Source organism: Rhinichthys klamathensis, unplaced genomic scaffold (assembly GCF_029890125.1).
Source record: "Rhinichthys klamathensis goyatoka isolate OS25496 unplaced genomic scaffold, OSU_Roscu_1.1 h1tg000181l_1, whole genome shotgun sequence".
NCBI lineage: Eukaryota > Metazoa > Chordata > Actinopteri > Cypriniformes > Leuciscidae > Rhinichthys > Rhinichthys klamathensis.
Genome location: NW_026606709.1, coordinates 378,989 through 403,148, shown reverse-complemented (window position 1 = coordinate 403,148; position 24,160 = coordinate 378,989). Strand labels below are relative to the sequence as shown.

The 24,160-nt window shown below is 38.0% G+C and overlaps 1 protein-coding gene across 1 annotated transcript in view; it reads right to left on the bottom strand.

Moving 5' to 3' along the window:
- The window catches only part of zfpm1 (zinc finger protein, FOG family member 1), a 90,860-nt gene extending 68,909 nt beyond the window's left edge, over nt 1-21,951 (bottom strand). The window contains exon 1 of the mRNA XM_056261140.1: nt 21,539-21,951. Within this exon, the coding sequence (XP_056117115.1) occupies nt 21,539-21,578 (40 nt within the window). The 5' untranslated portion in view covers nt 21,579-21,951. The remainder of the gene's footprint in view (nt 1-21,538) is intronic.
- Between the last annotated feature and the right edge of the window lie 2,209 nt (nt 21,952-24,160).

Here is a 24,160-nt window from a genome sequence, read left to right as displayed (position 1 = left end):
GACTCCCTTGATGAGCAAAGACTTCCTTGATGAGCGCGTAGTCCCCCCTCTGTCCTCTGGGCCCGGGGACTGACGCCTATCAGATTCTATTAAACGCTCTGCACTTCTGCGAACAAAGCTGCTCGCGCCCTGCGTCACATTAGCTTCCATTATACGCTCATGAACTTTGTCGTGATCACAATGGTATAACCGTCTTTTAAGAGCTTTTAAGACCGAGAACTCTTTTCTATTTATCAGAAGACTCAAATATGACTTTGCACGAGGAGGGAACGAGAGGCGTGCTTTTATTAAGGTCCGTCGTGGTCTAATTCAGCAGACAGTAGGAGAATTCACCAAGAATTAATTGTTCTTACTATTAGCGCAGTTTATCTGCACCCACTTTTGGCGAGGTTTTAGTGCTTGAATCACTAGAAAAACGAATGAATGAATGAATGAAATAACACAGGCAAAAATTTCATCACTCCAACCCAAGCACCTAGTTTTCATAGAAATGAGGTGTGTTTGCAATGAAAAGAATGACACTTAATTCATTGATATTATATTTATAATTCACCGATATTAAAATTCTGGCCAAACGTAAAAAAGAAATTTCATGTTATGGCAGATAACCGATAAAATGGCCAAAATTCTATACTACTTTATCTAAATAAAATGGATTAAAACTAAAACCAATTTTAGTGGATTTAGGCATCACATTATAATCCACAGAATGAAAATTGGAGATCTGCTAAAGATTACATTTAAGTCTTAAGGTCCGAATTTTCGTATGCGTTTTTTCATATTAGTCATTCGGTGGCTCTGAAAGTCTGAATTGTCAAAACACCTCTCAAAATGCTTGCTAATTACTGACAGAATTTTCATTTTTGGGTGAACTAACTAACCCTTTAAACTGGATTGAAGGCGCTTAGTGAATAACACGCAGGATTTTACGTTGACGAAGCGTCGCACATCTCTCCCGAGACTTACCAGAGCTATTTTTGTTACACCACAACAAATCTTGAGTAAAGACTCAGAAAAGCTATTAGCCTGAAATTTGAACTCTAAGCACTTAATATCTGTCAGGAAAATAATGCTTTATCGGCTATTTGCACTGTGCACTTCTAAGTACTGCGCTCTTATCAAATGCATCGTCATCAGGGGACTTTGAGGCATGATACGGACTGATAGATGGGAGCAGTTGATGTGCTGGCTTTAGGCAGAGAGGTCACTGGAAAGATGGGCCAGAGGACATTACTAGGGCAGGACAAGCTGTGCACTTGGTCTGGGTCCAGTTCTGCAGTTCTTCTCGGGATTGGAGTCTGGATATGAGAAGCTGGTTCTTCACAAGCTCAAAATAATTAGTTAGTTAATGACAACAAAGCAGTCACTCCAGATGACATCCAGCTGTCCTCTGTAAACTTTCTCATGAGGGAAGCGACTGTACTAGTTTATTAGAGGCAGAGATAAGCACTTTCAATCTTCAGCTAAGACAGCAATGCTAAGGCAGCAACTTTATCATCAAGATATCGTGATATAGGAGAAATTTAAATTAGGGCTCAGTGATATTGCTAAAACAATTAATTCCATTTTTTTTTTTTCAGCCTTCAATTGAGATTGAAAGTATATCTCAATATTAAAATATGCTCTGAATTAATTTAAAAAAAGTGTTTTCTTTTATCAATCAAAGGAACCATTTCAATTAAATAAGTTTAAACCAAGTAGTAACTACAATTAAAAAACAAATCTCGACAAAAATAACCAAGAAATGTTTTCTACTATGTTCTTCAAATGAACAAAATGAATATTTTTATTTTTCATGCCCCAACATATCAGTAAATAAAATAAACAGCAATATTTATTTGCCCTACACATATTTAAAATATTTGAAATTCAGCGCCTCAAAAAGTATTTAAATTTAAACATTTTAAAAATGATTTAAATTAGAATCAATAACAAAACATTTGGCCTAAAAATGTGGCCCACTTTCCTTAAAATAAATGAAATTTGGTCATATAAATCAAAGTATTAAAATAAAGTGGCTTAGGTGTCCAAAAACTTTTTGAAACCACTGTATAAATGTTTGTGCATTAAAAAGTCAGAATGTTTGAACTGAAAGAAGGAAGGGGAAAAATAAAAGACGAAAGCGAGAATGTCTGTGCAATAACAGGGTTGACCTCTAACCTGACGACTAGTGCGGGGTGCCAACATTTTCCTTTCTCTCTCTGCTTTCATGTGCGGCCCCCTTCATGGTCCCTGCCAAGTCCACATCCTCTCTAACGAGGGTGTAGTTTCTTAACATTCATCATCGCTGAACTCTGAAACTTTATCAGCTCCGGAGCACGGCGCCATGGCCCCGGCCCGGCTCGCTCCAGCTCTCAGATAGGACCGATAACACACTGATAGATTACAGCAGATTGTTTTACTTCAGGGGACACTGCTGCCTCTAATACTAATACTTAGGCAAGACTCACCGCTTATGGAGGGAGAACAGAAAGAGGGAGGGATAGACACAGCACAAAGAGGAAAGGGCAAAGGAGCCAAGTGTGTGCGTGCGCGAGTAAGGGATATTCACAAGGAGATTGTGATCAAAATGGGCTCTAACAGTAGCACAGGTTTAAAATGACAGTTTTCGTAGAGATTATACATTCCTTTCACTCCGCAATCTGATTTAATAATGCTCAATATCACAGAAACTCAAATGCTGCATATTGCCTTTGTGTGCGACTTAGAAATCTTAACATTAAAAAGTGCTGAAGTATGTTTCAGACTAGTATGTACACATGACACAATTAGTGAGTAAGTAAAATATTAAGCAAAGACATTGACTGAAGTCATAGAGTTAAACATCTCCAGCTAAGCAGCATGTCGAAAATGAGAAATAAACATATAAATAGCTTTATCTAACATGCCTACAGGCCACTCTCATAGTCCATCCGGCATGTATTGCACATAAAAATGGCAACCACTGCCTGAAATGGCCAGATCCAAACCGATTTTGGACTGATCCGTCACATTATCATTTGAATGTGTTTTTCCCCACAATGCGCTATTTCACCCATTCATAAAAACAAAACTGCGGTCACTTAGCATGTAATCTACATTATCTCTACCTGTTAAAGTAGGTGGTTCTCAGACAGGAGTAGCTGCAAAAAGATCTAAAAGTGATATGAAAAGCCATCATGCTAATAGTTTACTTTGTTAAAACTATCTTTTGTTGCATAAAAATGGAGGACCAATCATCCAAGGAAAAATCCTATATAGACAAGACATTGTCATGGAGATGCACCTCCACAAAAAAAGTACATATCGAATTTTTAATGTGTGCACATTTTATTATACACATACGTGTATAAATCGCAAACAAAATATATACATGAATCTTCTCACACAGAGGCCGCTCTCACACACAACAGCCTGAGGCACAAAGGCAAGAGGAAATCTGAAGCGTCCGAGCGAGCGCAGGACTGGAGTACCACCTGACCTTCAGCTAAAAAAACAGGGTCAAGTGTAAATCACAAGGACTCCACAGAAAGACTCCTGACTGGACCATAGTCAGATGTGAGAGAACAACATTGTACCCAAGGGATAAATGCAGAAGATATATTGTCATATATTGGAAGAACATCAGCATATTAGAATGATTTCTGAAGGATCATGTGTCACTGAAGACTGGAATAATGATGCTGAAAATTCCGCTTTGACATCACAAGAATAAATACAATTTTAAAAACCATATAGAACAATTATTAACAAAAAAAAAAGAGTTACCGGTAATACATTAATTACAAGCATGCATATATATAATTCAATATAACAAAGTTACAAATAAAGTAAGGCCTAAATGTAATATTCAGGTACAGAAATGTAATAATTAGGCCTAAATGTAAAATAACACAAATTATATGTAAAATATGTCAAATTAAATATAGATTAATCTTTGTTAAAGATGTGTTCTGTCGGTTGATTAACATTAATGACATAGACAGCAGCAAGTATTTATAAGCTGCTCTGCACGAATCCACTATAAGGATACAAATCAATCAGATTTCTTTCTCAACTATTTACGTTCACTTAACTGTACGTTCACACCGCCGCCGACTTGAGCTTCCAAAGCGGCCGGAAGTCATTCATTTTCAATGGAAGCTGGCTTTTCTCAGCTGCAAGGAGCGTCAAATCCATCAGCGTCGCGTTTTGGGCGTTTTGAGCGTCAATCAGAAAGTTGAAAGAAGCTCAACTTTATGGTAATGAGCTATGACGCGGTTCAGCGGCAAGCAGCGGCAAAACGCCAGCAACCAGCATAGACAGTAAAAGAAATGGACACAGTGACCCCGTTGATTTCAACGGAAAGAGTTGAAGCCCAACATGGGCACTCACTTCCTGATAGCCAAGCGTTCTGCGCAGGCTCAAACTGAGCTTGACGACGTAGTTGTCACGTGAGCAACCGTTCTGACCTTCTAGTAGCTGTGCCGAGACAAATCTGAATTGAAATCTGAAACAAATCTGTTGTTGAAATATTTTGTCCCGTTGCTTTTAAGAACTCTCTATCTATGGGCTTCTCCCTTGACTTTATGCCTCCATGTCCACCTGATTGCCTCATAGACAGTAAACGATTGCCTACGAGCTTCTACTTCTGTCTATACGGTAATTTGTCTACTGTGCGACAGAGCGTCTCGTGGTTATGACGCAATCGTTAGCCTATTTTTACAAGAATGGGTTCTACGGGGCCATAACATAAGATACAAAGTAATGGAGCCTTTTATACATTGTCGTGTTTCTTTAGAAATAAATAATGGACAAATGGAGTCTTTGGACGCCTCAGATGTAAAGTTATTCGCTGTCAAAGTGACGCCAAAATGAATGGGAGTCAATGGGATGCTAACAGCAGGCTACAATGGCGGCCCCCGGAGGCAGCTTCAACTTCCGGCTGATGGATTACCCATAGACAGTATAAGAAGTGGACAGAGCCATCTCATTGGAACTCAGCTGAGACAGTTGAAGCCCATTTTTAGCGATTTTTGAGCACTTCCGTTCCTGACGCGCAGACTCAAACCGACTCAAACTAAGCTTGATGACGTGAGCAACCTGTCTGACAGACGTTAATCTTCTAGTAGCTGTGCGTGAAAATTGCCAACGTTAATCTTGCAGAGACGGGGAACTTTAAACTTAACTTAAAACTTAAACTTAACTTAAACGCCTCAGATGTAAAGTTATTCGCTGTCAAAGTGACGCCAAAATGAATGGGAGTCAATGGAAATGCTAACGCAAGTGAAGTTCTGCTACAAGATGGCGGCACCCGGCCGGCTTCAACTTCCGGTCGATGGATTACCCCCTTGGGATTACCCCCTTGGCAACCAGTCGGAATATAGACGTCCTTCGCGCTGGCTGATTCCGGAGAAACATACGATGTAAACTTTAGTTCCTACCAAAACATTAGTTCCGATAAAATGGGAGAGAAGCTAATAATCGCCGTTGCTGGGTATCCTATCATTTATGACATGACGTTGTTTGCTTATAGGGACCGCATGAGCGCAACTTTTATTTGAAATATTTACGAACGCTCGTTTTAAAGCGGGCATGCAATTCATTTGCTCACGGTGACGCCGATTTGACCGCAAATAATAATAATAATAGCTAACTATCAGGGCTCCAGACTAACTTTTTTCACCTCCGTCCTGGAACCGTCCTGAAAACCAATTTGAACCGTCCTAAAGTGAATGTCAACCGTCCCAAAATAAAACTGTTGTTTCTGTACTTTGTTATTATGATCTATAGTTATAGTTGTTGGTAGTTTTTTTGTATTCATGCAGAATAATTTTTTTTTTTTTTTTTTTTTTTTTTTTTTTTACATATAGGCTACGAAAATTAAGAGAAAAATACATACAGCTCAAAACGTTTTTGAGTTGGTTGAGTTGGTTGGATTAAACAATAACAAATAAATACTGGTGACTAAATATCTCAAAGTGGTAATGTGTCATAGCTGATCATCTGGAAACGTGTTAATAAGAGAAAGGGCTTTAAAAAGTGTAATATGACTTCCCTAGAACACAGAATTTGGGGGAAATTCTGTTTTCATCTCAGTCTTTGTACTGAGATCTTCGTGCCGGAGAAAACATCTATTAACCTGTTAATATGAATGATTTTAAAGTTTGAACATGCAATACAGATACAGATTTAACTGCTTAAAATATCTTAAAATTAAATAAAACCACTTTTCCTAAAATAGAACAGTCTTCTTTTCAATTAATGATATATGCATTCTTTATAACTACTTGCATACATAATTCTTTATTCTTTCAAGCAGCAGCCAGTTATTTGTATGAACTAATTATATTAAATATAACATTAAAGCTATTAACGAGCAGTGAATGCTTTTCTCTTTTTCTTTTGTTGCTTGATCAATATTAAGGACACAGACCGCATTAGGTTTATTACGCACTGTCACTTTAAGACGTCGGATCATGTCTAATGACATGCGGATACAATTGCACTGATGCACATCCGATTCTCTCACAACTGTTTAAGACATAACCAACATAGTTTACATGAATACTCTCCAAAACGGACATTTAGACATAATGTTGTGTATTTGTCCACTCAGACACGAAAGAGAGCTCAATCAGTCCTCGCGCGCTGTATAGGCGTCTATGTGCACGCTTCGGTCGGGTGTGTGCGCACAGCAAACCGAATAGAGCTATTTTTTGCGTCGTCACTCTTATTCAGATATATATATATATCTCTGCTCTACTCATTCTCCCAGACGTTTACATATTTTAACGTTTTATGAAACATGCAGCGCATGTCAACCCGTGTCCCGCTGGGTAGATCAGCACGTTACAGTAGGCCTACAAATGTGCGCATCTACACGCAGGACATCAGTTATGACTGGATCGCTTCCCAAATCGTCACTATCTAACATTTTTGTCTAGTTTTTATTCGTTGAATATCTGTTGTTTAACCAGCGCAACATATTTACGATGTACCGCGGAACAAGTCTCTGGGTGAGTAGCCGGTGATAGTAACGTTAGGCTATATAGCATGAGAAGACGCGTTCCGTTGTAGTCAGCACTTGGTCGGTTAATTTTGACATTTTCTAAGTAAGTTAGCCCATAGGCTAGAAATAAATGAACACATACAAAAATATCTTTCGTCCTGTAGGCGTCCTGGAGAATATTTCTGTTCGTCCTAAACACATTTTCTATCGTCCCCAGGACGATAGGACGCCGTTAGTCTCGAGCCCTGCTAACTATTATTTTTTTCCCGACCAAATGTGACCAAAACGGTTATAAAAATGCTGTCATTATAAAAGGTTTCTTCAATGTATTGCTTGTTTTTTTCTGTTTATTACATTTCATGTTGTGACACTTCTATTCTCCCTGCAACGTCAGAGCGTTCAAAGCGTCCAAAGCGTCAACAAGCTTCCCCTACTTTTTGACAAGCGTCCTTAAAGGGCGGCCAGAGCTTCTTTGACGCTCAAGTCGGCGGCGGTGTGAACGTACAGTAAGACATAACCGACTGTGTTTGAGAATACTTGCAGAGATGGGTATTTTGACATAATCTTGTGTGTGTCCATTCAAGTGCAAGGAGATGTGAAAGAGAAATCAATTCGGTCTGAAACGTGCCTCTCTGTGTGAGCACTTCGGGTGTGTGCGGCTGTGCCCACAGATAACAGTACTAAACTGGCCAGACAAAACACGTGCAAATGATAACTTTTCACTCTATGATGGTTAAACTTTGCAATAGTAAACAATGAGTCTGCACACCAGAAAATGCTCCTAAGTGAATTTAATAGTTGCTCACCACGTGTAACGTTTCGGGCCCAAGCCCTTCATCAGACATGAAACTTTGCAATTAATCACATGTGCCGAACCTACGATCGATTAAACCCCTACTTGTCATACACTTATGTTGTTGCCGCCGTTTTGTTTTGTGCTACTTTCAGGAGCTTGAAATCCTCTGGTCACTATGAACTATAGCTGTATGGTAAGGGCCGCATGACAATTATTTAGAAATTTCATCCTATAAAAAAATAACACCATACAGGTTTGGAAGCAAGTAATCAATTAAATAACAGTTTGATTTTTGGATGAACTGTCCCTTTAAGACACACACATTTTTAGAAGCTCTGAGTCATAATACAACTGTCAAACCGAAAAGATTATTAGCCAGGTAATAAATTACTAAGCCATTGAACTGAGCACGCCAGAATGGATTTAGAAATGTAAAGAAAATTCAAATTACATGTAACGCCCAGTTCCTTCTCTTTTTGCTGGAATTGAACTCAACTGTCCTCAACAACAGTTCGATTTTTGGATGAACTGTCCCTTTAAGACACACACGTTTAGAAGCTCTGAGTCATAAAACAACTGTCAAAGTGAATGAAAAGATTATTAGCCAGGTAATAAATTGCTACGCCATTGAACTGAGCCCGCCAAAACGGCTTTAGAAATGTTAAGCAAAGTCAATTACATGTAACGCCCCGTTCCTTCTCTTTTTGCTGAAAGTGAACTCAACTGTCCTCAACAACAGCAGATGCCTGTCTCCCACTGCAACACGCCTGTCCACTGTGTCCAGCCTCTTTATTTGGGTCAGACTGAGGTTAGCCTTATCAGAGGCAAGCAGCTCTAAAAATGCTGAGGTGTGTGTATGTGTATTGAAGGTGTGTGCGTCAGTCTAGAAACAGACCAGAAAGGGTTAACACAGGCCAAATCACTCACTCTTTGAAAGATATAGAGAGATACAGCCACACAAACTGATCTTTTCACTCTTCAACAAAATAAAATAAACAATTATAATCCTGCAAAACAACTGCCATCTGAAAAAGCCAAATAGCCCCGTATATTCTTAATTTTTGCATCACCCGCTTTATCAGCAGGCCCCATGAATAATCCGTACGGTAATTTCTTTTCTTTCTCCCTTTTTGTTCCTGGCATTTTGGTAGAGAGAGATAAGGCATAAAAAACAACAGAAGGGCTAAGAGAGTGAAAAAGACAGATAGATAACATTGATATCAACTCCTACACAACACAGTCATTCCGTTATCAGAGCTTTTTATCATGCTTTCGTTATTTTTTCTTCTTCTTCTTCTTCGCCTCCACTCCCTGTTCTTTGTAGCCCAACTGAAAAAAAGGTCTACTGCCCTTAAAAATCTAGGCAAGGTTTATGTATCAAATTAACCTTATGCAGGCTTTTTACAGGCTCGCTAATGTGAATAATTCAGCACGCAGGGACAAGCGGCTGAAGAGATTGTGCGAGCGCAGCTATGTCAGAGGGAACTTCAAGATTTGGGGAGCAAAAGCCAACTTGCAAACTTTCTTTTTTAAAATGTCCCATTTATATAAAACATTGTTTCCTAGACAAAATGATGTGTGTGTGTGTGTGGGGGGGCGGACATGTTCAGACGCAAACTAATAATTTCGGTCTAACGTGCTCAAACTCTCACAGAAAGTAAAAAGGTCTCTCTAATCTATCAAGGTCAGTTACAGTGCCCTGAACAAATACTGCATTGTTTAAGAGAGCAGTTTAAGTGAGCTCTCTATGTAAGCAGAGAACGGACGCTTGGACAGAAAGACAGGAAGATAGAAGGACAGATAGTCAGTAAGACGGTACAACAGACAGAATTTTAATGCCAATCACCCCAAACTTCCAGTATTAAGTGATTGAAAAGCTACAGTAAATGCAGAAAAGGACCCCAGAAACATTCTGCTGGGGTACTGCTTTGCTAAATATGCTAATATGTTTCATTTAGAGGTCAATAAAGATTTTTCACATTTTTCAGTAAGGTTTCAACAGGTGGACAAATTCATTTAAGATTTCAGATGAAGATAATATTGTTTATTGGTCGATATGATCAAAATACATCACAATACGATATCACAAACTTTATTTCATGTTAACTATATATATTAAGATAGTTAGTTTTGCTTTAAATAAGGATTATATCTCAACATTTTTTATAGCATTGAAATTTCATAATTCTTGTCACCAATTTCAATATCACAAAAAAACTAATATAGCCTAATTAAGAAAGAAAAAAACATCAAGCTTACTGAAGAGAACAATCAGTGATAAATTAAGAACAAAGAAACTAAACAACAAACTACAATAGAACAAAGACACAAAGCAAATGAAATAGACCTACCTGAAAAACTTCAAACACTAGAAATACTACATAAATTGTATAAAGTTAAGTAATAACAATTCTTATTAAAGTTACATAAGTGATTCAGTCAGGACCAGTGAGAGATTTTCTCTCGTTTGCCACAGATGGCAGCAGGAATATTAGGCTGCTGTCACTTTAAGACCGAATGCACGGATCCAATATACTGATTCACATGTGTTTTCTTTCTCAACTGTTTATGTTCACTTAGGACATAAATGACTGTGTTTACAAAGATACTTAAAAATGCATGCAAATGATAAGCATTCATGACGGCACAGCACGTCACAAATTTCTACCAGTTTATCGTGTCTACCTATACATCGCCTAGCCTTACACTGTTCAAAGAGTTTTTTCAAAAGAAATTAATACTTTCATTCAGCAAGGATGCATTAAAATGATAAAAAAGTAAATTTTTACATAGTAACAAAGGATTTTATTTCAAATATATGCTTTTTTTTTATTTGTATTTATCAAAGAATAGAAAAAACTATGGTTTCCACAAAAATATTTTGCAGCACAATTGTTGAGAAATGTCTCTTGAGGAGCAAATCAGCACATTAGAATGATTTCTAAAGGATCATGAGACTCTATGATGCTTAAAACTCAGCTTTGCCATCACACGAATAAATTACATTAAAATATATTAAAATAGAAAACCGTTACTTTGAATTGCAATATTTACAATATTACAATTTTTTATCAAATAAATGCAGCCTGGGTAAGCATAAGAGACTGTTCAAAAACACAAAAAATTACCGTTTCATACACTTTTTTACCTTAAAACTATTTTATTTTTTTAATTGATTTATTGATAAAATATTGGTAACATTTTTACATTTTTCACCAAGCTTTTCTGCACACCCCAGTTTGAAAATCTACTGTATAATAATAACATTCATCTAGAAAGATCAACTAAATCAGATGGTGTACAGAAAACGCATAATAAAAATCACCAAAAACTGCATACCTCATCTCCATTAGCTAAAATGTTACACAATATATTAGACATCCATTGCATCCATATAATAACACATGTGCATGACATCATCACTTGTGGGCAGGAGGAACCCTTAGATTTGAGGTGTGCCACTAGATTGCATCATTAATGACACACGAGTCCCTCTGACATCAGCAATGTGATCCAGGAAGTGTGAGAGGAAAATCCAGTTTACAACTGGATGGGTGGAAAACACAGATGAGAAACAAAAAGGAAGTGACAGAGAGGACAGGTTTACTGTACACAAAAGGATGTAATCGGTTTGATCAGCGCGGTATCTCTGTGGAGCAATCGTTGATAAAAAAGCACCCTGGAAGAGCGTGTTATTAAAGATCATGGGAGGTCATCAGCACCGATAGGGCTACCCACGCGCTACCTGGCAACTTCCTCCGGACGCCGTGGTAAATCAGTGATCGGCCGGACGGCCACTAGCCCCGTTTCCATGAATATTCACAGCGGTTGGGGGACCTAGTGTTTCAGAGCGAGAGAGAGGAACGAGAGCGTTTAGGCAGTGCTTGTTTATGCAGATGGCGATGTGATTGCGCGTCGTAGAGTGTCAGTCGACAAGATTCCAAATGTAATAGTCCCTGAGAGGCACTTGAATGGAGTCATTCCCCCATCACACCCCGAGTGCTCCCCCGCCCTCCAAAACTTTCTTATTAACCGCACCATCTCGCCATCTCTCCCACATACCCCTCCTTCCCCATTCCTCCTCTCTCCTTCTCAAATAAACCTACAAAGAAAGAGAAATTAACAGAGGAGACGTTTTTCTCCCTGCCGCCCCTCTCCTTTCTAGAGAGTGAGAAAAACAGAGGGAGAGGGGGAGAGAGAAAGCGATAGAGACAGAGGAAAGGAGCAAAAGAGAAAGAGGGAGAGAAAAAAAAACATAATTTATCTGTGTATTATCAAGAAAGGCAGACACTTTAATCAGTCAGCTATGAAGTCAGTATTTCCATTCTTATCTGTTGCAGGAGTGGAAATGGAGAGCAGATAGTGTGCTGGGAGCCCATCGGTGGGCAGGAATGATAATGGGAGAGAGAGGGCTGGCTATTGGACCGCTGTGTCAGCTCTATCTGCACCCATTATCAAGGGCCTTATCGGTGCTGCCATCAGCCAAGCTGTAATGGGGCCAGTTCAACTTTCCACATTATCATACCGCTAAGACCTGGTTCAGTGAGGCTAGAGGTCTGACTGGAGACAGGGGGAGAGGGGGGTTACAGAGAGACAGTTGTTGGGGGGGGGGGGGGGGGGGGGGGAGAAAGAGTGAGATAGCGGTAGATATCGAGGACGAGAGACGAGTAATGGAAAGCGGCCCAGAAATGAAGGGGGAGAGATGGAGGAGGGGCTTACTTGAAAGGGTTGGGATGTCAGGACTATGATTGACAGAATGAAACTCTGGGTAAAAAGTAAGGTGAGGTCAGGAAGGCCTAGAGGAGTAAAGTCCGTTGATTGATGATTTAATACCACCGGTCTGATCATATAATAATCTCTGTTATGATAATATTTTCATTGTGATTGTCTACAGAGATAACACACTGAGGGGGGAGGGCGTACGTACTGGGCAGGACTTTGATTGACAGGTTGAGAAGTACTCTTGACTTTCAGAATGCATTCTAGGTAAACAAGAGAACGGGTAACGTCCAAAAGTCCACAATCATGAAATCGCAATGATTACTGCCTATAATGTACTACCGAGTCTTATCATTTAATAATCATGATAATGATAATATTTTCATTGTGATTGTTTAAAAAGATTAAGACCCAATGGATGATGACCTTTGACAGGAAAGATTTCATTTTAGATACTGCTCATTGGAATTGGTGCAAGATTACACAATAAATGGATTAAATGAAAGTCATAGACCAAACAATAAATTCCTAAACAGCACTGTGGAGTCCTAACTGAATAATTTGAACACTGCAGGTTTATAAAACACAATCTTTCTGATCCTCTAGTTATTATGCCAATGCTTATCTACTTATTGGAAGCAATGCTATTTGTAGGGATGCAGATGATTACGTTAAAATAACAAGCTAATATTAAAATGATATACCGTTTTGTCTATTTAAAAGAAAAAGAAAACAACCGAAACTGAAATCAATTATTTAAATGCTACAAGTGAATTAGTGAATAGTGAATATATAGGCTATCATTACCATTAATAAGAGTTGCATGATTCTGGATAAATTGAGAATCATGATTCTTTGTTTCAAATAGAGATCACGATCAGACAACTAAATAAAATAACAAGTAAATTACTAGAGGTTCTGACAAAATATTAATTGCTGCAATCTATTTAAAAAAAAAATTTAAATGGTTTGAAAGATTGATTCAATGACTTACTCAAAGACTTCACTTGTTTCATTTATGTATCAGCGTTTTTGAATGAATTATTCAATGGCTAATACATTTTTACCTATAACAATGTAATCGATACCATCATTATTTGAAGCGCAATGTTACTTTCAAAAGGGGATTTGCTCTATTTTAATCGCTACCATAGACATCAGTGTTTATATCTGAACTATATCATTTGAAAGACAGGTAATAACGATACTGTGTGGTTGAAAAGACTGTTTGTGAAGCTGTTTAATACCCAAACATGATAACTGCTCTCTCTGTGTCAGCGCGAACACAGATTTGAATGCTCCGTTAGGATTTTGTCAAAAGTTTGATAGACACATGTAAATGGATGTCATTTAGTAATAAGATCGCGTGGTTGTTTGAATCAAGATTGCGGCCTTTTAACGATTAATCGTGCAGCAAATAACCAATATGGTTCAAATACATGATGCAACCCTGGCTATTCGACTAGTTATGTTGTAAGAAATGCTGAGTACTTATAAACCATATAAAGAACATGCTAGCATCTGTTGCTATAGAGATATTCCTATGGTCTTGCAGAAAGGGTATGAAACAAATAATAAGTTTGAAATAAGTGTTTGCAACTTGCTAAAGGGGTCACAAGAAGAGTCAACGAAGGGGCAAAAGCAAAAGAAGAGGAAGTGAGAAACCAATGACCAGAAAAAGCACAGAAGAAGAAACAAGATAGGTGGCAAAGGCAAACCATATATCGCAATGTAGTCAACCTCAATGTAGTCTTCCATGTCACTGATGTAGTCTAGATTTGCCAATTAAAATGATAAAAAAAGGCAAAAACACATTGTACACTGTTAAACGGGAGTTGTTTACAGTTAAACAGGAGTTCGTCTATGTGTTTGAAATGTAAAAATGCATTGCAATGAGATCACATATGACAATTACTGTAGCTCCATGAAACATGTCTGAGCATCTGCAACATTGTATGTGGCTAACACGATGTGATTCACACTTCACACACATATATGTAACTCCTCTCAGACAGAAGCTGAAAGAGGTTGGATGCTGATCTCTGGCAGTCTCCCTTCTCTTTCTAGAGCAGGCCAAGTGGAGTGTGTGAGAGCAGAAAGAGGAGCCACTCTGGTCTAGACCACCTCTGTTCAGGGGTGGCTCCCTGGAGGCGGACTAACCTCTCCTCTTTCTGGGGCCTTTGTCCCAGCTGCCCTTCTGTGCTTATCTCCTCTCTTTCCGCCTCTCCTTATGAAACATGCCCGGTGTTCCCTTCCCACAAGAGCCTCCTGCCTGGCATATAACACCCAAGCCTGAGCTCTCTGCACCGTGAGCACTCAGGACAGCATTTTTTTTAAACATTATACGATAGCTCAGTGTTAGTTTATAGTAGAGATGTGCTAACTACATATTTTAAAAACTGACGACTCAATGGGTTGTTTGATCAAATAATTGACCATTCTGTTCTGTCTTACATAAACTGATTAAAGGTCCAGAAACCAATCAGATGCGTTTCATATTATTATATATATATATATATTTATAAAGACTTATAAAATTATATTGTTATATGTAAATATATATATGTGTGTGTGTGTGTGTGTGTATACAGTATTTTTTTTTTTATGTTAGATGCGATTAATCGTGATTATCGTGCCAAATCGATTTGACAGCACTAATTTATCGTTAAATATATAGAGTTACACATAAAATGTTACATATTCGAAATATATATTAACATGAAATTTTTTTTATTTTAAATTGTAATTTCACAATATTACTGTTTTTACTGTATTTTCCCTGAAAGAAATGCAGCCTTGTTGAGCACAGGAGACTTCTTTCAAAAAAACATTTGAACTGAACATCCAAACTGAACTGGCTAAACAATTAAACCGTTTTAAAGACTATCAGCAAAATCTAAAACAGGTTAACCTCTGGTCAGTTTTTGAACTATGCAACCTTTGTGACCCATCCCAGCTCACTAGTCAAACTCATTAATCCCCTAGTCTGGCTTATTTTGAAGTCTGCGGTGCTACGTTGTGTAAAATGAAGCACAAACATTTTATAAATAGTAAAAAAAACCTGGCCTTGTGCATTTGATTACACTTAGCAAAAGATTCGGCTCTTGGCAGCCATAACAAGCAAGCCAGTGAGAACTGTTTCTGTCCCAGAGTGTATATTTTACACTCTGACACAGAAACTCACCTGAATGCCATCGGGATGTGACCAGTAGATGTAATCTACGGCCTTATGGTTCAGACAAATACACCCAGATGAAATGTTTGCATAAAGCACCCCTTGAGATATGTGCACCGATCCTTCTAAAGGAGTGAATAGTGTCACTCTTGAACTTTACGTCCTTAGCACTACATCAAATTGATGGCCCACACCCCCTACCATGCCAATTAAGCACATCAAATAAAAGAACATGACATCAAACCTCAGCGTGGAAATCAGTCAATCTAATCAACCCTGTTAGCCGTGATCCACATCAAATATGGCTCCTCCACATCGGACAAATTATCATATCTCCATTCTCCTTAAGACGCAACTCATTAACTCCAACCAAAAAGCACAGAAAACTCTATTACACCAAGCTTCTGGAGAAAAAAAATATATCTCCCTCCTGCGATGGCAAATCTCACCTCCGCCATTCCTATCAAAACGGCACATAAAAATAAGTCCTCTTCATAAGATGCGATGTGATAACAGTGCATTAAAAGATTACTGCCCTGTTCCCATCTTGTTTTTAATTGCATTGGGGCCAGAGGCTACGGGATCCTTAATAACACATTAATATTTTATTCTCATCCACCGCTCCACAATCACATGCAACTGCAGCTTTGTTTAAGACTTTATGCTTGTCTCTACATTTAGCAGGGCTGTGGTTGGTGGGGTTGAGGGGGTGATTCACAACTTTTATGGCGTCTTTTTGAGTTGTGCTGCTATAAGAAAGATGGCATACTGAGTGCTGGAACTCCGACAGCACTGTATAAGGTGACATCATTGACATCAAGTGTCATTTACATATATTTACATAATATAAACTACGTAAATAAAATAAAAAATGTGGTTGGCTTGATAGTTGTTCTGTTGCACTTGCAAATATTAGATTGTATAAAAGACAAAATAGGGGTTTATGACTCGCTGGGAGGTTCAGTTTGTGCTTTACACAATCATCTTAGATGAAACTTTAGTATTTATTTTCTTTTCTACGTTTTTTATGAGCCTACATAACAAAAGAAGTGAGGATTTAAGAGTGCTAATGGGTCAATGAGGGATCAGTTATCATAACTCACTCGACTTCCTCTGGAGTAAACATTAGGAAAGAGCAATAATTCATCAAAACACCTAAAAGCTTTTCCTTTCACTGTGGCAACCAACAGACACTTCCTAAACAGTAAATTCTAATCTACAGTTACAGCTTTTTGACATCACTTTCAGCCCACATATTGCGAGCTCTCTCGTCCAATCAGGAGAGCTCATGGGCTGAACCAATCAGAACATCACCCAGCTGTATTAATCAACATACTACACAAAACTCTAATAAATAAGTAGAGAAAGATATAATAGAACAAATTAGCTATAGAATTAGCTTTAGAATAAATACACCATTTTCTATATTGAAAAAAGGTATATTATTTAAGGACTTGGGTTTTAGATAAAAATTTGAGCTTTCAGCAAGTTGATGATTGAGTGAGATCTGTGTCTGCAGAAAACAACACAGAGATACATAAAAATCCTTACATCAACAGATTATGTCTATCGGCTTACAAGAGTGTGGTCAACCTAGATACACAGCATCATATACTAACATAAAACATTAGAGTAATCTGTAAGAATCATTAATCAGAAACAAATTCTTGTGCAATAACATTAAGTCTTTATGCCATTTCTTAAAAATAAGAAATGTTTCTTGCGCACCAAATGAGCATATTAGAATGATTTCTGAAGGATCATGTGACACTGAAGACTGGAGTAATGATGCTGAAAATTTTAGGAATACATTTTGGAATACATAAATAAATAGTGTCAGACATTATAAATATAAATAATTGGCTTAGTATAGCCTACATTCTACCATAATAAATACCAATAAGCACAGTTAGAAACAAGATGCATTATTAAACAATAATCATTAAAAGCTGGACTTTGAAGACCTTAACCTTGCTTTAAATATTATCAGATACCAGAAACATTGATTATCATATTTTATCAAATTCAGTAAAGTCGTCCTTGGCTTTGCAACTCATTATAAAAACTTTATGACTTTCTCACAGTGTTCACTGCACCCACTATCACTCAGTATCTAATATCTCACTGCAAATCAACATTTCAGCCATACTGCTGACGCCACATTCTTGTTTCCTTTCGCAAGGCCTAGCGCTGAATACTTTTTTTTTTTTCACTGTTTTTCACCAAAACGCACCCCACACAGATTAACATCGATGAACAAAAAAAAAAAAAAACTGCATCTCAATGCTATCTAACACAAGATCTACAGTGAGTAATATGTGGAATTAGTTTTAATTAAATTAATCAACTACAATGGTTGTTAGGAGAAAACACAAGTGTGGGAACCGAGAGAGGGTGGGGAGTAACTAAAGGGGGGAAAAAATGCATTCACACCTATCATCTAATTATACAACAACATTAATCACATTAAGGCTGGAACTGATTGCCAGGGTCCGGGGCCCTGCTGTTCTTACGTGTAGCTTTGTTATTGCAGCAAAGCCTCAGCTCCTGCCTGCTCTGTGCTGATAACAACTCTTATCACACTTGGCGATCTCTATCTGTACCGGAGATCAGGCCCCAGGCTTTATCAAAAGTTCACATCGAGCTAAAAGCAGAACAAAGAAGGAAAACACACAAGCAAAACCACCACGACGCAACTGCGTGTGTGCGTATGTGTGAAAATATGTGAGCGAAAGCCTGTGATCTCTCATTCTTTTCAATATTTTTGGGCTGAGCATTAAACTAGCCCTGGGGTCAAATGACCCCGAGACGCTGAACCTGACAGCAGCGAAAGCTCTGAGAATGCTTTCAACAAAAACAGGAAGAGATCCCATCAGTTGTCCACACTTTCAAAAGTGCAAGCCCAAGGTACAGGAGGTGGTAACTCAAACAAGTGCATTGTCTGGCCCCAGCTTCTCAAACATCCTCCGGCCGCTGACGCCAAATTCTGGGAGCTCATGAATAATTCACGCCGACCTCTGAGCCGTTTGAATGATGTCACTCGGCTGCTATCTGTGAGAATCTCCTCTGTTATCTCCCAATCATCTCAACGGCTCTCTTATCGGCCCCTGCCATCTAACTGAGGCAGCTGCTTTTAAAACGCAGCGTACACCCGTCTACCATTTCTGTATTCCTGCCTCTCTCCCCCAGCCCTTATCAGCCCTGCCATCCTACTCTCCCCTTATCTGCTTTTCTCCTCTCTCTTTTTTTAAACTTATCTAGAGATACACCCAGCCAGTCCCAAACAACAACACAAACATGACAAAGATGAGAATGCTTCAGCCAAATGTAATTATAATCCCAATTTCCCCCAACCCCCCTCGACGTTGGCTCTATCTCCACAGAGATCGCCGTCTCACCTATCTTGTCTCCCATCTCAACTGCCAAAATATAAGCCCTGGGATGTGGCCCCGCTAGGCCGCAAGCTAATCTCGCCATCAGGGAGGGATGGATAATCTATCAGCACGATCTTTACCATTGGGAGAGTGACGCACAAAAGACACACAAAAATATTTCCTCTCAACATAGACTTCCATGATACCGGATACCTTCTTTTAGAGGGGCCGGGATTGTAATCCTTCCAGTAAGAGTGTAACAAAACAATGCAATCGCGCATTTATTATATTATACGCCATCGTCTTGACGTTTACATATGCAAAAAAGGTAAGATAAGAGGGATGATGGGATGTTCACATGCGTTCCAGAGTTTCGTGGTGGGGGAACTCACCTTTAGGGAAATCTCCAGCCAAATCTGAGATACTTTCCCACCATCTTCATCATTAGTCTAATGAGACGTCAATGGGGGACTCGTGGAGTTGGCGAAGTGTACTTTAAAAGCCACCAGATATGAAATCTAGATAAGGAATTGTTCAAAACATCAGCTACGACTGGCTTGAAGTAGTAAAGCTGGTTCCACCATTCGCAGCTGCCTCTAGGTAGGAATATGAGTTCTCCGGAAACCAACCAGAGATAGCTTTATATATCAGATAAGACATCTCAATTAAGGGAGCGACTTCATGGGTCAGCAGGTCACTGGCATTGTCACTGGCCAACGTGCTCGTATAACTCTCCAGTCACTTAAACAAACCTTGATACCGGCCGTTTACACTCAGTGGTATATGCTAATGTTGCCTTATCAGACCATTTTTTCTTTCCTATTCAAGAGTCGCTTTCTGCCTTTGAATCGCATTAATATTTTTTTTTTTTGAGCAGCCCTTTCAAACTCAACCTCCAAGATATTGCTACTGTGCTTATCGCCTGAAAGCATCTCTTCTGGATGAAGAACTGAAACAGCGCCTGGCACCAGAGCAAAACGACTTTTCAGCACTGTTGGTTCTTTTCAGAGAACGAGAGGGAGAGGCAGGGGTCAATGAATTTGATTTTTTACCTTATGATTTTATTGACCACAAAATGTTAAAGGTTACTTTGACCAAAAACGTTGGTCACCCTCATGTTGTTCCAAACCTTTATGACTTTCCTTCACCAGTGGATGTCAAAAAAAAATCTCCTGTTTGCTCTTTTCTAATCACAATGAATGGTGACTGAAGATGTCAAGCCTCAAAAAGGATGTTACAATCATATTAAAAATATAATAAAAGACTAGCACACTATATTCCAAGTCTTAAGCCCTAATTATTGCTTTGTGTGAGAAACAGTTGTTATTCCCTATTAATATTCCCCTCCAGTGAGCTGTTAAACGGATCAATGAGCCAGCTATACTCAGCAGTCGAATCAGTTTGATTCATGAACAAATCATTCTGATTGGTTTCATGATGAGTATTAACGATTTCATACTCAAACATTGCTACTTTTCACAGGGAAGTGACAACAGTTTATATTGAATATTCAGCTTGAGTCACATAAATTGCTTTTAGGATCATTTTGGGTCGTTCTGGAGGCTTTACATCTTCAGCCACCATTCATTGTCATTGTATGGAAAAGAGCAACCAAGATATTCTTCAAAATGTATCATTTTATGTTCCACAATAAAAAGAAAGTCACAGGTTTGGAGCAACATGAAGAAGTGCAAATAATATAATATCTTGCATTCAATCATAAAAATTCCATTTTAAGTCCAATTAATGTGTGCCTGAACATTAGGGTTAAAATGGATAGATGAAAAAAAAAGATCCAATTGTAAACCACTATCATGTGGAGAGATCAGCTGGGCGCGCTATCTGACGTCTCATCTCTGGAAAGAGAACTGAAAAGCCGAAGGAAAATGCAACAGCAGCGTCGTTGCAGCCACAGACAGAAAACAAATAAAAGATCCAATTTTAATCCTTATCTCGACTGGGATCGGATCACTGTTTATCTGAACTCATATCGTCTTTTTCAGAGAACAGTGACGTTTCCACAACAGTATTAAACAGGAAGCCACGGTTACACTTCGGTTGGAGCAGACGAAAGCACTTTGACAAATGAAAAAGTAAAATAAAACGGATTTAAACACAATTATCTCGACTGGGTTTGAAAAATTAAGCGCGAGTTTGTTCAGCGCCGTTCACGTGCCGTGCGCTTTTACAAAAAGAGCTGAGCGTCTTAAAAGCTACTAGGGTTACTATGGCAATTGTAACTAAATAGCTATTTCTAATTTTCTACAGTCTTGAAACCATTAAAACACAAGGATTATTTGAACAGACCGGCCACACATCTGAAGTGTAGGCTACCATTCGTCTCGTGTTATAGAAATATCTTGTCAGTTTCCACGAAATTGTTGAGCTGCGCTCAAAAAAACCAATGATATCCCGTCATAATATGAATAATGTCACACACTTTTTTACAATGAGTCACCGTTCACAACAACAGCACTGGTACTAGTGAAACTTTAAACGCTTACGTTTGATCTGCCGGGGTTTGCTCTGCTTTCTTCGAGACATGCTTATTCCGTCGTTCCTGCTCAGCTTGCGGCAAAAGCGATCAGTCCACCGGGGAGACTAGCAGTAACAGCAGCACTGGATCACAGCTCTCTGCCCTGCCGGAGACACCCGCATGACCTGTACTTTGATATTCAGAGCTGAAAGAGCTACCTGTGGCCGAGTGAGCCTTAGTTACTTTTCAACGTCTTCCCAGATTCGCGATCTATCCTCTTCGTTAGCCGAAACAAACTCTGCCGGTGTAGCCCTGACAGCGCATACGCTTGCTGGAGAAAACTAAACCTGTAGCTTTTAATGATTTGTTTATGTCTACTCCGGTGAAGCACAGAGACAGCGCAGTTCTCAACGGGGCTCGATCGATCGACACATGAAACAGTGGCGCTGTAATGTTATGACACGCCTCCGTCACGCCCCTTGCGTATGATGCCATGCCGCACGCTCCTCACTGCGCCCGCGCTCTCAAGCAACCCTCGATCCCCATCAATGCAAGGCATGAAATGTATGCCTCGTGTCGTTTGCATGCAAAACAATTTTCTTAGTTATTATGAGCAAAGAGCATGTACGGAAAATTTTAAATGGGCTATCCAAAATATAATAAAGTTATTACAACTACTCATTTTAATAACAACAGTAATTATTATAATTGTGTATTACTTCTATAAACGATTATATATTCATAATAATAATGATGATGAATTTATTATAATATATTGTTCATAATACTATCATAATTATACATAATAATTCCTTCTATTATTATAACAATTTATCATCATTGTTTTTATTTATTTTATTCATAAAAAAATATATAGGCCTAATAGATATTTTATAATATATTTTTATAATGTTTTTATAAAATATTTTATAACAAATGTAATAATAATATTATTGAATTTTTATAAAAAATATTATAATAAATTAAATATTGTTCTTAAATTGTTAGTATTATAAAATATAGGCTATGCTCATATAGGCCTATTCATGATATTATTATTATTATGAATATGACTAATTATTATATAAGTATTACTATTACATATATTAACATAAATTGAATAATATTATTATTGAATTTATATTATTATCAATAATGATATTAAATAATAATAAAACATTGTTATATTATTAGTGTTATTATTATGCCTTTGTTGTAATTTCTTAGATTAAGATAATACATATTTTGCCTTAAAATTTCATTTTTATTTTTATTTAGGTTTTTTTTATTTTGCCTTGTCTATTGTATAATCTGAACACTTCATATTTTTGATTATTTTTATTGTTTATTGCCTTCTTTTGCAATTCCCCCACAGGGATCAAAAATACTATTCCATTCTACTTGTCTACTTCGTGACTAGAATTTCCATGTCAAATGTTCAGTGGTAGTTACTGAAATACAAAAAGTCATACAATTATAGCTGTCATTCCTGGTATAATTACCAAAAAAGTGAGAATGGTGCTGGCAGCACATATGCTGACACTGTGGCCTCCTCAAAAACTCACTGCTTCCATCTAGTGACCAACAAAAAAACGTATCTTATCCTTCACAGTAGAGGCCACCATGGTTGTAGTGAGATGACTTAATAGACACATTCCTCGCAGACCAACATAAGACAAGTACATGAACCGTGTCATATGCAACAGCTAACCTAAAAGTTGTGGAGCAACCATAATTACAAGCCACAAAAAAACACCACCCTGACCCTGCATTTCTGTGTTGTGTCATGATTTATTAAGATTTGTTATAAGGACTATTAATAGGCTATCAATAAGATCAATGCTGGTTTTGTTAATCTTGATAATGGAGGAACATTGTTCATCTTGTCTTTGATGATTAAACATGATGAAATCAAGACATAGAAAAGGATTCCACACTGACAATAATGACAATAAATGATGACATATAATAAATTAAAGCAGGAGACATTGAACACAAACACTTCTTTGTTGATCCTGGAACAACATTCCAATCAAACAATCAGATTTTAATGACAAGTGTATAGGATATGTCAAGTTAGGCTTACAACCAGGGTTAGGTGCTTCTACGTCCGTGTTATTCACCTATCATTTCCCTCTCGTTTTAGGGATAACTTATGGGTAGGTTTATGTTCAGGGGTAGGGATATGGTTAGGATTACTTTTTTGGACAGGGGTGCTGTTCCAGGAACAACAAAGAATGGAAAATCAGGACGAGCAAGATGAAGCCACTAGAGTGCGCTCTGCCTCTATAGAAGGATATACAGTGGTTTTAAGAAAAATTGTTAGCAATAAATGAATGCTGGACATAGTCAAACCCATGCATACCTCAAATTAAAACCATTTTACATTTACATTTAGAATTTACATTTACATTAAACATTTAGAAATGAAAATAAACGAATTTACTTTCCTGTAAAGTAGCCATGTCCACAGCAGATTCATTACAAACCCACTCAACAAAAGACAGTCATGTAGAATGACAAAATAAAGACAAATAAAATAAAAATTTATTTAAAATGAATTATTTGACAAAATAATAAACAGTGTGTACTCCACGAAGGCCGTTTAATATCTATGAATTTTTGCTCAAAACATTGTTTATAGCTTATT